The 15,712-nt window shown below is 33.5% G+C and overlaps 1 protein-coding gene across 6 annotated transcripts in view; it reads right to left on the bottom strand.

Moving 5' to 3' along the window:
* The window catches only part of LOC127870624 (protein kinase C and casein kinase substrate in neurons protein 1-like), a 91,884-nt gene that overhangs the window by 62,405 nt on the left and 13,767 nt on the right, over window positions 1-15,712 (bottom strand). Inside the window, exon 1 of one of the 6 annotated variants that reach the window (XM_052413111.1) lies at window positions 10,184-10,236. The exons of the other annotated variants lie outside the window; for them this stretch is intronic. Within the exon in view, the coding sequence (XP_052269071.1) occupies window positions 10,184-10,221 (38 nt within the window). The 5' untranslated portion in view covers window positions 10,222-10,236. Of the gene's footprint in view, window positions 1-10,183; window positions 10,237-15,712 lie in introns of those variants that run through there. 6 annotated transcript variants of the gene reach the window in all.

Below are 15,712 nucleotides of genomic sequence, written 5' to 3'. Positions count from 1 at the left end.
ATATCGTTTTGAAAACTGTAGAAGCGATTCAAAAGTGCTAAATAAATAATCCGTTGATATCCAGGTCAAGCAAGCGCTTCCACTGGTAGATGTTTAACTTTCACGTTTAAAATACGGCGATGTATGGGTTCGTACCTTTTTTGGAATTTGGGACAGATTTCCTTTGATAATAAGTTAATAATTATCCAAAAGATGTTTATTCTATTTCTTATGTTCTTTCTTTAGTATATCGATCGTTCAAAGCATGGCATTCCGGAATCATGTTATCTTAAGATTCTGAATAAGTCGAGGAAGAGTCAGAACGCTACGGATTTTCAATACTGGGCCTGCTGACTCCACATTTTAAACATGCCCTTGAAGCGTTCGATTTACACAGATATTGTTAACAACATTGCGGACATTTTAGAAAAAGACGCGAATAACAATAACAATAACAATGACTACTTATATCAAGTTTATTACAGTTTATTTAACAGTTTCTAGTCATACTATGATACCAGTGTTTTCTGATTATTGAGTTTAATAAAGTTTGTAAAACTTGTTATTCTGCTGTTTTCTTCACAGATACATATTCTGTAAAATATCGCGGTACGTACCGCGATACAGTGTTGCCGTACCACGATATACCGCGGTACGCTCACGGCGTATCGTGACAGCCCTAGTGACTTTATATAGGTACGTTTTTGAGAAGCTAAATTCATGTTTTATTGCAATTACCCAATTCACTTGTTTGTTTTGGTACAAATACCCAATTAATTTTTTATATGAGCGGGTATCATACTTTTGAATACCCAATCAGGTTTTCCATTACCCAATTCATTCTTATTTTGAAGGGTATTACCCAATTACCCCAAAAAGCTTATCTGTAGCTCTGATTGCAAGGAAGCTGTTCTTAACAGCCTTTTATTTACCAGGTGTTGAAAACATCCATGCTGATTTCTTGTCCAGAAATGTTTCAGACACTACTGAATGGATGTTAAAAAGACAAATATTTACCAAATGTTGATTTATTTGCTTCGAGACTAAATTCTCAGTTGTAACATTATGTTTCATGGAAACCAGATCCCAATGCACTTTGTGCTGATGTTTTTAGTTTACACTGGTCAACATATATTCCATATATATTTCCTCCTTTTAGATTAATGTGAGCGATATTGAATAAAATCAATGAAGATAGTATCTGTTGATTAAGCTCTTATTTCATGCCCTAATTGGACAAACCAGACCTGGTTTCCATTGTTATTACATTGTATAATCGGTTTACCTGTCAGGATACCAAGACAGAGACTTGTTGACACTGCCACACAATTGGGCGTTCAATCCAATGGGAAAGAATCTACAACTGATTGAGGTGATTGTATCAGGACAGAACTCAAAAGTCAAGGCCTTCATGAGAGGATGTTGCCGAACGTATCTTTAACAGCTGGCGAACTGGGACCAAAATACAGTATTCCAGTGCATGGAGAAAGTGGTGTCTGTGGTGTAATATTAGACAAAGTAATCCAGTTCGTCCAACTGAAAAAGTGATTGTGTCTTATCTTTTGTATTTAAAGAACATGAACAAATCATAAAGTGTTATTTGCACACATAAAGCAGTAATTTTAGAAACATTAAAAATAATAGACTATAAATTCAATATGTCCTTTATTAGTGCTGCAACAATACGCTAAAAACCATATTGCAATATATTGTCAGTTCAAAAACCCGTTTTGCAATATATCGCAATATATTGCTAACTTGTACCAAAATTATAACTTGCCAATTACCCGATAATCCCGTATATTTTAGTTTTAAAGCAAATTCTGGTATATAGTTACTATAAATGTGCTCAAGAATAACAAGAAACACAAACATTGGCAAATTTTCTCAAGTATCAAATACATTTTGGCATTCGTTACTGTTTAAAGATGTGATGAAATAACGTCCAACCGGGGCGTTTTTTTCCACTGAACACTCGTAATTCACCTGATGTGATGTTGCCGTTTTTATACAACACAAAATACACCCATACTTTCTATGCCACGTTCTACATGTCTGTATAATTTTCATGCGCTTTTTATTGAGACAAAGGATAAAGCACTTTTTATTTGACGCTAGAATTTTTTATTGTCGCATTAGCATTAAAATTTGGAAGCGTAATTCCGAAATTCGGAATACAAATTTAATAATGCTCAATTCAGAATCGAACAAAACATTTACAGCTGTGCGCAATTAATTCAACGATAATCTGTTCAAAAGCATCGAACGAATGCTCCGATGTAACAACGCTACTCCGTATAATATCAGAATGCTATTTTTATGGAAAAAAAATTTTACCCTGCTTTGTTTTGTTTACCTTGTTATTATTTCGAATGGCTTTTCTGGACGAAATGTGAATGAATTTTTGTTAAATGTTCGTACCGGTATGATGAAAATCGTATCACAATACAAAATGCGGATTGCGTATTGCGATATATACCGATAAACCGGTATATTGTTGCAGCACTATCCTTTATTCTTATTAACAGATTTATGAAAGTTTTGTGTAATATTAATCCTCAAAAACCCAGGTATCAAACAACATGGGATCTTAGTAAAGTTTTATATTTAATTTCAACATGGATGCCCTTAAATGGCTTGTCATTAAAAATGTTTACTTGCAAGTTACTAGTGTTGATTACTTTGTGTACGGATGTTTACTTGCAAGTTTATAGTGTTGATTACTTTGTGTACGGCATCTTGTGTGCAGACATTGAGATCTCTGTGTTAATAAGTGTGAGTTGTAAATAATGATATAACATTCAATTGTGGCGGTCAATTGAAGACTTCTAAACCAAGGAAAAATTATTTTCTCAAGTTAAAAGATTATGAAGAGCCAAAATTATGTCTAGCTGGGACGTTGAAAACTTACTTGTCAATAACCAAGTATCTTAGAAAAGATGTTCAATTTTTCATTTTGTATTTAACTTATAAGTCAGTTTCTTCTAATACATTAGCAAGATGGCTTAAAACAGGTTTTATTTATGGCAGGTATTAATGTTAACACATTTAAAGCCCATTCTTATAGAGAGGCATCAGTTTCGGAGACTGCCATGGTTGGATGTAAAACTTCTGAGATTTTGAAAACTGCAGATTGGTCTACTGCTAAGAAGTTCTATTTACGAGATATGGGTGATGAAATTAATCAACAAAATAGTACATTATTTAGTGAAGCTGTATAATGTCTTGCAGACATTAATTATCTGTTCTGGTTGGATACCTAAGTAATATCTTATTATTTTCAGATACTTAATTTATAACTGGCATTTATATTACTCCAGAATTTTTTAAGTGGATGCAATGTACTTGGATCAGTATCACATTATTCATGACCAGGTTTGTTTTATTATTATTGTTTGTTATAACGGATTGAAACTGCGTTTTTATATCAAACCTTATATGCTATATTAATATAGATAATATGGATGTAATATTGATATAAATATGTGGTGATAGTTGCATACACTATATATGTTTACATAATTATGTACAAATTCAAAATTTGAGGGACAAAGATACCATGTGCGCTCGCTAGGTTGCTACCACACAATAACCCAGGAGAAAAAGAACTGTTACCACCTAGGCGGCCTGGCCGTAAGTCTCATTCACCGATGGTTGAAATAGCTGTGTGTGTTGTCTTATAAACTGTTTAATGACCTATAGTTATCATTTGTTGACTGTTTCCAGTTTGCGTGATGGGACTTTTTAGAGATGTGTTGAAATCAAAATCATTATGATCATTTTTGAGACATTTATGTTTTATTTTTTATAATCATGATAATTGTTACATGTATTAATTTTCAGGAATCAGTTTTTCATGTACCCTCAAAAACTTACCCCTATGAAGGGAGATAACGTAAAGTATTAATATGTATGTCTTGTCTACTTCCAGATCTTTGTGGACATCCTTTTCCATCTTCCACATTTAATATCTAGTCAATTTGTTTTACATCATACCATACAAACTTTAAAGCTTGGGGAGGAGAGGATTCTTGTAATTTGTTACACTGTCTTACTCTGATTTCTGTATAACTTTTAAATTTGTGTGATTTATGTTATTGAACTTGTTTTATAATGTTGTCATTATGGAAAAGTTATTCCATCCTTTAGACGATTAATAAATCCATAAAGAGGAAGATAAAGACTTTTTTTACTGAAGACAAAACCCTGCAATGCAACACTGGTCAGCAATGAAATTAAGATGTTTTACCAAAATTAGATAGTTATAAGAAGACATGTAATGACATTTCTGTACTAGTGTTTCAACCATGTTCAAGCCAGGGATAATCAAAGTCAAGCATTTGGATTGTCTAGGACATGGTCATTACAAAGTCTAAGCAATTGCACAGAAAATACATCCTTTTTATTATTTCCATATAACTAAATACAATTAATGAGCTGTGTTCCTCATTTCATATGTTTTACTCAAAATACTGAAATTTGTACGAAGCTGGCAGAGAGGCAGATGCAATACTCAGTACTGTCTCTAAATAGTGTTTTTCCCAGGAGGGCAAAGGGGCATGGCGCATTACTTTCAAAAAGGGCATTTTAGCGCGCAGTTTAGGCAAAAAAGGGCAAAAACGTTCCCAGAATACCTGAATTACGGGGAAACATGTAACCGCATCAGAAGCAGTTGTGGAAAAAATAACATATAAACAAGCACATTTAATGGTAATAGATGTATTTAACTTACTATGATTTATATTAATATATTTACCTTGCAATGTACATTTAAGTTCCATGCTGTTTTAATAAACTGTACAGCACGACAAACATAATTAAGCAATATATGCATATGAATCTGATTATAAACAGATCCACTAACATATAAATTAAACCATGTTTGTCTTATCCCATTTTCTAACAATAATCTTGACATGTGTTTAAAATAACATTGCGAGTAAATTGATCGCTAATAATATGCAAACACTCGTTTCCATGACATACAACACCGAGTAGATACAAATAAATTAATAATGTTGTTGCTATCTAAAACATTTTTATGCGTCGTTGATTATCACAGACATTTCATCAATTCATTCTTAATGTATAATCTCCATCGTTAATTCGATCGTTTACGACGTTATTTGCCATTTTTGCCGAGTCACAATTTAATTCTGTATAGTCCGCCATGTTGATAAAATGTCAAATGATGTAAGCGACAGGTGCGCATAGCAGCGTTAAATCGTTTACGCAATTCGCATTTTGTTAAATTAGTATACGCCTCAGTAATTATTTTAATAATTAGATCTAATTATCTTAAAGACGAAAACGATAAAGAATAAATTTGTCTGTGATTTTAAATGTAATTATGCGTAAAAATATATGTTTTGATATAACTAAATAATGCATGCAATGCACAATTGCCACGAGAATAACATTGAGTTTTTTATCAAAAGTCTCCGAAGTAATGATTTTAATTATCGTGGAGGAGTTAACATTGCCGACCGAAAAGTGCGCTTGGTATAACATAGCCTCCGGCATTATCGATTGATACTGACACGGGGTTATTCACGCATGACTAATTCACAGCTTTGGAGCAGTCAGTTTGACTACCTATAAATCGAGAACTGTAATAGATTAAATCTACTTGATTAATGTAGTCGATTTGACATTGACGCCTCTCGAGTTAATCAAGCACAGTCGGAGCGTCACAGACAATCAAGGAAGCTGATTTTGCCGACCAAGTTAGATCGTAAGGCAATAAAGATGTTATCGATAAGGGCGCGTGGCGAAATTTGCCTTTGAAAAGAAGGGTGCGTGGCAAAATTTGCCTTTGAAAAGGGCAGAGTGGCGATCCGGGAGGGCGGCGTGGCTTTTCGCCACGCTAAAATGGCCTGGGAAAAACACTACTCTAAAGAAAGCTGAAATTAAAGTGACCAATCACCTGATCTGAGGGAACTGCGAGATGTGCATGCTGGGCTATAGCTAACATGGCCGCAAATGGCATAAGACCCATTTTTGCATGATGTGGGTCTTTAAAAGTCTTATTGTTAATGGAACTTCTAACACAGGGGTTTTTCAGCACTGTCTGCGCCTCCGGGAAACGGAGGCATTCCCAAAGCAAACGGACCCGTTCCCAATCAAATTTTTATTGCATTTTTCCCAATTCCAAAAAATAAAATCTTCCAAAATCGTAAAGAGTAAACATAATTTATATCGAAAGAGTGACTTCCCTTCATTCGCGATGTAATAAAACCTTTAGTGACACAGATTTTTTGGTGTATTTGCCGGATGCATTTACTCTCAGCGATGACGTTCGAACTGTTCCACATTATACAAAAGAGTATATAGAGCCGCACAATACACATTCTATACCATATCTGTAGACACTTATTTTCAATCATGGCTTCGCACAATAGTAAATATTACATTAAAAAAACACGAAAAATAGACGCTAAAGGATGTGTAACGATATCATCGATGTTTTCGAAACGCTCAGAATCTTCCGAAATTACTGCCGCGAGTAACCGTGAACAGACCTCCCGGTCGCTAGGCGGACACCATATCCATTACACCACGGCGACCTACTTGTGTTTGGGCAGTGTTTGTTTTGCATGTGTTAATATAAAGAAAATTGTTAAACCACAGACTTATTTAAGAATGATTAATTCATTTTTTTTCCCAAAATGAGCCGTTTCACGAAACAAAAATTCCCGAAATGAGCAATTTTGTCGAAAAAAAATTCCCAATTTGATCAGACTCCTTTACCCAAAGTAGGCAGAAAAACCCCTGTAACAACAATGCTTTAAGATAGAAAATTGAATTTCAACAGTGGCGTTTATAGCAAACTGGCACATTTCAGTAGCCTATTTTGGCCTTCATGAACGATTTCCTGACCTAGTAGATTTGTTGTAAAATAGTTTTACCACTTCTGTATTATCATGAAACTAAACTATTTTGGTAGTGTTTGTTTTCTCATCTTGTAAGCAATACATGTATTTTATTTACTGAAATAAATCTATATATCTATCTAATACTGTATTATCAACATTTATTGAATCGTCAATTATATCTTGCTGCAACTATTTAATTACTGAGTACTTACCCTGAAATTCTGTGAGATGGATTAAAATGCGTAATTGTTACCGGGCCGATATTTGTGTTGTATGAATTTGCAGAAAGTAGTCTGGAATTAGTTACACTGAACAATGTTTCATCCTTTACGCTGTACACAGATGCACTTGATGATGCAAAAGTTTTGGGGGATTTCTCTTAAATCAGCCAATGAAGTATTCTAATCATTAATGTAATCATCCGGGTCTGCTAGCATTATGTAAAGGTCATTTAAGGTAAAAATCTGGGCTCAACAGCTACGCCAAAAAAAATACTGTAATGAATAACAAATTTGGAGGCGGACCACAAAAGTTGCTAGGTCAGGACACATATACTTTTTTACTGTAACACAGCATACTTAAATTTCAGATGTCAAGACATTTGTTCTGCAGTCTTCCTGTGGGCAGTACCTTGCAATCCAAATTGGTCATTAATAAATATCTACATGATTTACCAGATGTTAACAACCACAGTGACATTCATTCCTACATTAATGAACACTCCTACTAAATGACAAACATGGTAGCAATTACAAACAATGATGACAATCAAAGATCAAGGACAGGTGAAAGAAAAACATTTGTTTTACTGTTTCTCCAACATTTATTACTATTTGTGATAACACTAAAATTAGCTTAAGTGGGCAATGGCCATTTCATGGCTTATTTCATAATTTATTTTATTGGTATTTTTCAATAAGTGAAGAAGACATCAAGGGTATATTAAACATCGCAGCATAATAAAACAAGTATTCATTTATTTGTGCCACTCATATGTCACTTACTTATAAACTGTTGTTTGTGATTTTTAATATTTATAAACAAATATATTAAGAGGTTCTCTATGAAAACCAGGCCTTATACATGCCCATGAAATATCATCCCATATAAGCAGCCTTTTTTTAGGAAAGACTTCCTTACAACAACAAATTCAATAAAAGCAAACAGTGTCATGATTATCCCTGATTTATCTGGGACAACACTTTACACACATGCACTAAGCCTGGTTTTACCAGAGGCCGCTCAAATACATTAATCATTTTACATCCAACGACCTAGGAGGAGCTAGTTAACAATAATTACTCATTACACTATGCACATAAAACACACACTCATCCTTTATGAACGTTGCTCTACATATAAGGAAGTTTGCTGCTTAATGAAAACAAGTCATTATTTATAAAACAAATATATAACGCTAAAAGGAAAAGTGTTCTTAATTAGGATTACTGTCTATTGGTTGTTCAATTTTTAAACAATAAGTTGATTAAATTATGAAAACATTTATTTTCTATAAAACATGTTAAAGAGAAAAAAAGTATTGTTTCATGTTATTTAATACCAATCAAATGTAATGTAAATTTTATTTTGTTTATTTGGATTTTTTGCTTTATCAGACCCAGCATGAGTCCAGTTTCTTGAATTATCTTATGACAGACAAACATAATATTACGGACAGATCTAATCATATATACTTTTTTGATGGTACCATTGTAATCATGTCCATTCCAACATTAATTCCAACATTGATCAAAACAATATGTACTCCGATCCCTGTGAAGAATGACAGCAAACTTTCGGTTGAACTCAATGTCGATCGATACCTTGAAAATATGGTCAACACTGTAACAGTTTTTAACAAACGACACTTTAACACAGGCTACGTAGTTCAAGAATACACTACCTTACCAGGACAGTCGATCTTCCTTACCCATTTGGAAATGGAATAGCTTTCTTCTTTATATCAACTGTTGTTTTGATTCACATTTGAAGTTGTTTTTCAATACTTTGTCAATCTCTGAGATTTTGTGAGATTTGTTCATTCAAGTATCTTAATTTTCGCTTCACAAAGTCGCCATTTGCACACGAATCAGCAAAAAAACTACCAAACAAATAGTAAAAGACCGACTTTTATTGGAAGATTGGGAAACGACAGCCAATGATATCGCTAGTTTAAAAATGCTTAGGTAGAAGTAACCAGTGTAATATGCGGAGAGGTTTCATAAGCCGCCAATATTTCAGGTGATGTATGAAATTTGCCCGCGGAATCGGACGTACCCCCCTTCCCCATTTTTTTTACAAATTTCAGCGAATCTCAGAAACAACCCGAGGACAACCCGATCTGTGGAAATTCGCGGATCCGCGGAAAAATCACAACCCTGTTGTTAATCATTTTTATTATTTATTTATTTTATTTTATAACCAAGTTATTTTTATAATCTCAAAATGACTTATAACTCCCGCTCGCCCTTCCATTGCATCTCAACATTTTTTTGCAAATACTGAATACACTCTACATCAGTGTTTTTTCGCCATTTTGGGAATAGGGCCAGGTCCTTTTGGATCGAGATAAATTGCAGCATTTAGACAAAAATTGGGAAAATTAGTTTTGTTGTTTTGCTAACAAATGCTTCAAAATTGTGTTTAATTTGGGAAGACTGCCTTAAATATCCCATAATGCTTAAGTAAATTGTAATAGATGTTAACTGCCAGTATATACTTATTCAAGGGGTTTTCTGCTATGTAAAAAAGGCCGTATAACGGACCCCATTCCAAAGCAAACAGACCCAATCCCAAACCGAAATTATAAAAAAATTCCCAATTAACTCCTTTTTTGTCGATAAATAATTCCCAAATTTGCCACTTTTATCGATAAAAAAATCCCAATTTTACCAGACTCCTTTTCCCAAAATGGCTAGAAAAAACCCTGTAATTTGATTAGCCTAGACTCTTTATTATTTTGATTTAGATGCTATGCTTGTGTGTGTTTAAAATTGTTGTTACTTCGTTAATAACTTTGAGTTTTTGACCAAAATTATTTCAGGTGAGTCTTTCGTCAGAAACTGTAGATAATTCAGAAGCAAAAACTGTACATACAGCTAGACAACTGTGTATCAATCTAATAGACACACTGACAGTGTTATATTTAGATTGTCTGCAACATAAAATGACCTTAAAAATATACTATATATAATTTCACATCTCAGCCCCAAAAAATATAGTAAGGAAAAAATGCTTCATTCTTGATGCCAAAATATGCACACAAAAAACAGATGTCAAAGTACTTAATGCACATTTTACCAAAGTTAAGCATCAAAGATCTTCATTACCTTCTGCCGCAGCAGCCACAACATTCAAAGCAAGGCATTGTAGTCTAAATCCTCTTTTAAATTAACAATAAAAGCAAAACAAAAACACCACAACTTTTATCCTTGTATAAAATTACTGAAACTTGAGAAAGCAGGAAATTTTTACGCTTTCAACAATAGGCTCATCAGTACCAACCTTAGTTGTAAGCTGCAGAACAATGCCACAGTGTAAACCTTAAAGGACTAACATTAATGATCTGGGCCCAGATTGATAAATATTCTTAACTTATACATAACTTACAATGAATATAAGAATATCAAACTATTTTCTGTGAAGCTTGTTCCTGACAAATGCTACAGTATTGACAGGTATTTTACTACAACTTTTGGTTTCAAAAAAATGAATTTCTTTGTCATCATTTAGGGGTAAGAACAGAAAAGGGAAGTGAGGAAATTGTAAGGCACAAACAACGATTTGAAACAAATATAACCTTTAATGCAAACTTATATAACTATACACAAATTAGTTCTTGTTAGCATGGGATTGTTTCCAAACAGAACAGAACGCTATTTGGTTCCCAGTTTTAAACAAGAGATGTGTTTGTCAGAAACACAATGCCCCCTTCTGCGCCGCTTTGAAGCAATATATTTGACCTTTGAACTTGAAGGATGACCTTGACCTTTCATCACTCAAAATGTCCAGCTCTACGAGATACACATGCATGCGAAACATCAAGTTGCTATCTGAAGCGACATAGAAGTTATGAGCATTTTCGAAACCTAAATGCAAAGTGTGACGGAAAGAAAGACGGACTGACGGTCAGATCAGTATATGCCTTACTTCGTGGGGCATAAAAAATTACCCAACATTGAAACCTTAAATGGTCAAATATGTCCATTATCAATTACTAGATGACTGATCACCTGTCATTAGTAAGTTTATGCACACCTTAATCAGGATTGTGAAAATGGTTTTATCTGAATGGTGTATTTTAAGACTCGTATGTAGTTGTCCTTTTATCAAATATGACAGGACTTTTATCACAAACGTATCTGTAATTGTTTCACCAGATAACTCTGTATCTGAGTAATACAATAATTGAGAATGGAAAAATAGCATTACAAATTGATGACATTTTATAATTTGATAACCAGTGTGTGTTTGATAAACAATAGCATGTTTTTATTAACCTAGTGTATTTGCATTTTTATTAAAAACTCATAAGTTGACCAGAAAATATTAAAAGAAGTAACATAAAAAAAAACATGCATGTCATTCATTGATACCTATTATTCAACCAGCATGTCATTCATTGATACCTATTATTCAACCAGCATGTCATTCATTGATGCCTATTATTCAACCAGCATGTCATTCATTGATACCTATTATTCTTCAACCAGCATGTCATTCATTGATACCTTTTTATTATTTAACCAGCATGTCATTCATTGATACCTATTATTATTCAACCAGCATGTCATTCATTGATACCTATTATTATTCAACCAGCATGTCATTCATTGATACCTATTATTATTCAACCAGCATGTCATTCATTGATACCTATTATTCAACCGGCATGTCATTCATTGATACTTATTATTCAACCGACATGTCATTCATTGATACCTATTATTCAACCGGCATGTCATTCATAGATACCTATTATTCAACCAGCATGTCATTCATTGATACCTATTATTCAACCAGCATGTCATTCATTGATACCTATTATTCAACCAGCATGTCATTCATTGATACCTATTATTCAACCAGCATGTCATTCATTGATACCTATTATTCAACCAGCATGTCATTCATTGATACCTATTATTCTTCAACCAGCATGTCATTCATTGATACCTTTTTATTATTTAACCAGCATGTCATTCATTGATACCTATTATTATTCAACCAGCGTGTCATTCATTGATACCTATTATTATTCAACCAGCATGTCATTCATTGATACCTATTATTATTCAACCAGCATGTCATTCATTGATACCTATTATTCAACCGGCATGTCATTCATTGATACCTATCATTCAACCAGCATGTCATTCATTGATACCTATCATTCAACCAGCATGTCATTCATTGAAACCTATCATTCAACCAGCATGTCATTCATTGATACCTATCATTCAACCAGCATGTCATTCATTGATACCTATCATTCAACCAGCATGTCATTCATTGATACCTATCATTCAACCAGCATGTCATTCATTGATACCTATTATTCAACCAGCATGTCATTCATTGATACCTATTATTCAACCAGCATGTCATTCATTGATACCTATTATTCAACCAGCATGTCATTCATTGATACCTATTATTCAACCAGCATGTCATTCATTGATACCTATCATTCAACCAGCATGTCATTCATTGATACCTATCATTCAACCAGCATGTCATTCATTGATACCTATCATTCAATCAGCATGTCATTCATTGATACCTTTTATTCAACCAGCATGTCATTCATTGATACCTATCATTCAACCAGCATTCATTCATTGATACCTATCATTCAACCAGCATGTCATTCATTGATACCTATCATTCAACCAGCATGTCATTCATTGATACCTATTATTCAACCAGCATGTCATTCATTGATACCTTTTATTCAACCAGCATGTCATTCATTGATACCTTTTATTCAACCAGCATGTCATTCATTGATACCTATTATTCAACCAGCATTTTTACTTCAAATCATGCCATACATTGTGTACAAGTCATGCAAACAACAATCAATGAACTATACATTCTTATACAAACTTAAAAACAAATAGAGGTAGTATACAATAATAATACCAGCATTATTTCTCTATATATTAAAGTTGGTACCGTAAACAGGCACCATTGCCAAAAGGAACACCCCCTCCCAAAAAAAATCCCAATTAACTTAAACAATTTCTCGATTTGCCAAAAAAAAATTGGTGAAGACTTGCATACGCACATGTTAATCTCTTTCTTAAAACATTGCAGTCAACACAATAGGCGAGTATACCTGCTATACCTATACTCAATCCAGTTTTGTTGCGATTGTTTACTTAAACAGCACTGTCTACAGTACAATATCTGTTTTTATAAAGACCCATCTGAAAGACTGTAAGGGTAATGATACAGAATGATTGAATATAAATAAATTGATAGGCGATGTCTAATCCCAATCATTCACGATATTTTTTTATGAACAACAATATTTTGTATCGAAATAAAAAACTGTCAATGTTATCTATGCTACGAAGTTTTTAATACAAAATCAATACATGCACGCTTTCCATGTGAATGATATGACACTGTACATGCTGCATTATTATTCCTCTACTGGTTTCACCGGAGGGGACTTATAGGTTGCGCTCTGTGTGTCCGTCAGTCAGTCAGTCAGTCAGTCAGTCTGTCACACTTTTCTGGATCCTGCGATAACTTTAAAAGTTCTTATTTTTTTTTCATGAAACTTAAAACATGGATAGATAGCAATAAGGACATTATGCATGTCATTTCATTTTGTTCCTACGTCAAAAAGTCTGGTTGCTATGGCAACAAAAAAAATATAATTAAATCTGACAATGGTGGAGCCATGGTGGAGCCGGTAGGGGACTTATATTGTTTGACAATAGTCTTGTTTTAACAAGCTTTTAATCGGGACAAAAAATCTACAGGAAATACATGAGCAATGTTAATTTGAACGCATAATTTGATAACGTTGTGTTAAAATTAAAATTCAGAAGTGTGTTTCGGATTACACAATAAATAATTGTCATTTGAGAATGCAACAAAACATTGACAATGTGTGTAATTAATTCAATAATAATAAGCTAGAAAACCAATGTAATTATCCGTTGATAGTGACACTATGTTATTCCCGCATAGCTAATTCAGCCAAACAAATAACAGGTAATGATTATCACTTGCGCATTTAATTATACAATTCTGACTTTTAAAAATGGGGATCAAACATTGAGTCCACTTCATAGTTGTCAGATAATAGCAATGTTTCAACAACGGCAGAGTGATTGGTAAATGAACTCATCGTTTATTGTAAATAAAAACAAGCTTTCGCAGGAAAGCACTCAACACTTATGTTTATATGTAACTTACGATTTTTATAAAGTATTCAGCTTAATTAATAAATTTCCCAATTCGGATGACAACAACGCTTATTTTTCCAATTGGACCGATACACGTACCAGTCCCACAGTGGTGAGGAAAAACGCTGATAATGCAACCCTTTAAATAAAAAGATAAAATCTTTGCCCAAAGCAATAAATCACATTTAGCTTTACAAATTGTACACAACAATTATGTCTGAACTTTCCTTAAAATATTTGCAAAAGCAAGGTTTCATGAATCTTGTCTATTTCAAAAACATCAGCATACAAAATGTCAGCCATCCATCAAAGAAAAGAGCCAGTTGACCAGTTCATGCCACCATCACCTATTCATGAATGACCCATCAACTGTCCCATCCTCGCAAATTGACAGCATTTACTACCTCCTGACCATATAATATATGTTATTTAATTTTTAGTTGAAAAAGGATAACAATTTAAATTCTAAAGCAAAGGTCCTTGAAACTCTTTAAACCATGCATGCTTAAACAATTGATAAAATGTATGGTAAAATCCTGGCTTTTACGCTTGCTTTCTCACACATTTATACAAACACCAAACTTCATAATTATTCTGCACAAACTGCTCTGTTCTCTTTTTTTTCTACAAATATATTATGTTACACATCTTCTTGATAGCTTCATGTGAACATTTTCTTGCAAAATATAAGTTACTAATTAAGAAAAACAATCAGGTCAACAAAATATTTTAAATGACAAATTGTAAACTGTTCCAATGGCCTTTAAGTCTGTGTTGTACTTTCTCACACAAGTGTGACCTTGCTCACTAAACTTAAGTGGGTCAATTAATAATGTACTTTTATTGTTAAGAACAATCATTTGAATTATGCCAGGGCCCTCTCTTGCCACCAGGGGAAGCCACCCACAGCCCTCATGAGGAGGAATTTTCGCGCCGATTACCTTTTATGGGGGATTTTTTTACTTAGTTTCTTATTAAATGATTGTTTGTGTACATGTTTGCACTATATCCATTGCTTTTTTAGAATTAAGTATAATTGACACTCATATTAGACTATAGTGTAATGATGTATTATAAAGTGAATGTCAATATAATAAAAGGTGAAATTTCTGTTAATCCAGCAGTATTTCTCTCCTATTTTACACACATACATGGTCCTTTATTAATGGCAATATACCATTATCAGTGCACAAATAATTATTTTAAAAACACATTTACTTTATCAATAAAACGAAAGAAAATTATTTACAACAATCACATGTTAACAATGAAGACGCCGCTGTTGCAGATGCAAGCGTTTGACAATCTGTGTTTTATGATTTTGCACAGAATCATCATCTATCTCCATAGACTGGTCATTTGATGACGCGGACGCGGTTTGGGTTATATTAATTCGATCAAGCTCAGTTTGTTTAAAGAGAATATCTATTTTTT

This window comes from Dreissena polymorpha, chromosome 1 (assembly GCF_020536995.1).
Source record: "Dreissena polymorpha isolate Duluth1 chromosome 1, UMN_Dpol_1.0, whole genome shotgun sequence".
NCBI lineage: Eukaryota > Metazoa > Mollusca > Bivalvia > Myida > Dreissenidae > Dreissena > Dreissena polymorpha.
Note: the sequence above shows the minus strand (reverse complement) of the source record. Positions and strands in the feature narration are given on the sequence as shown.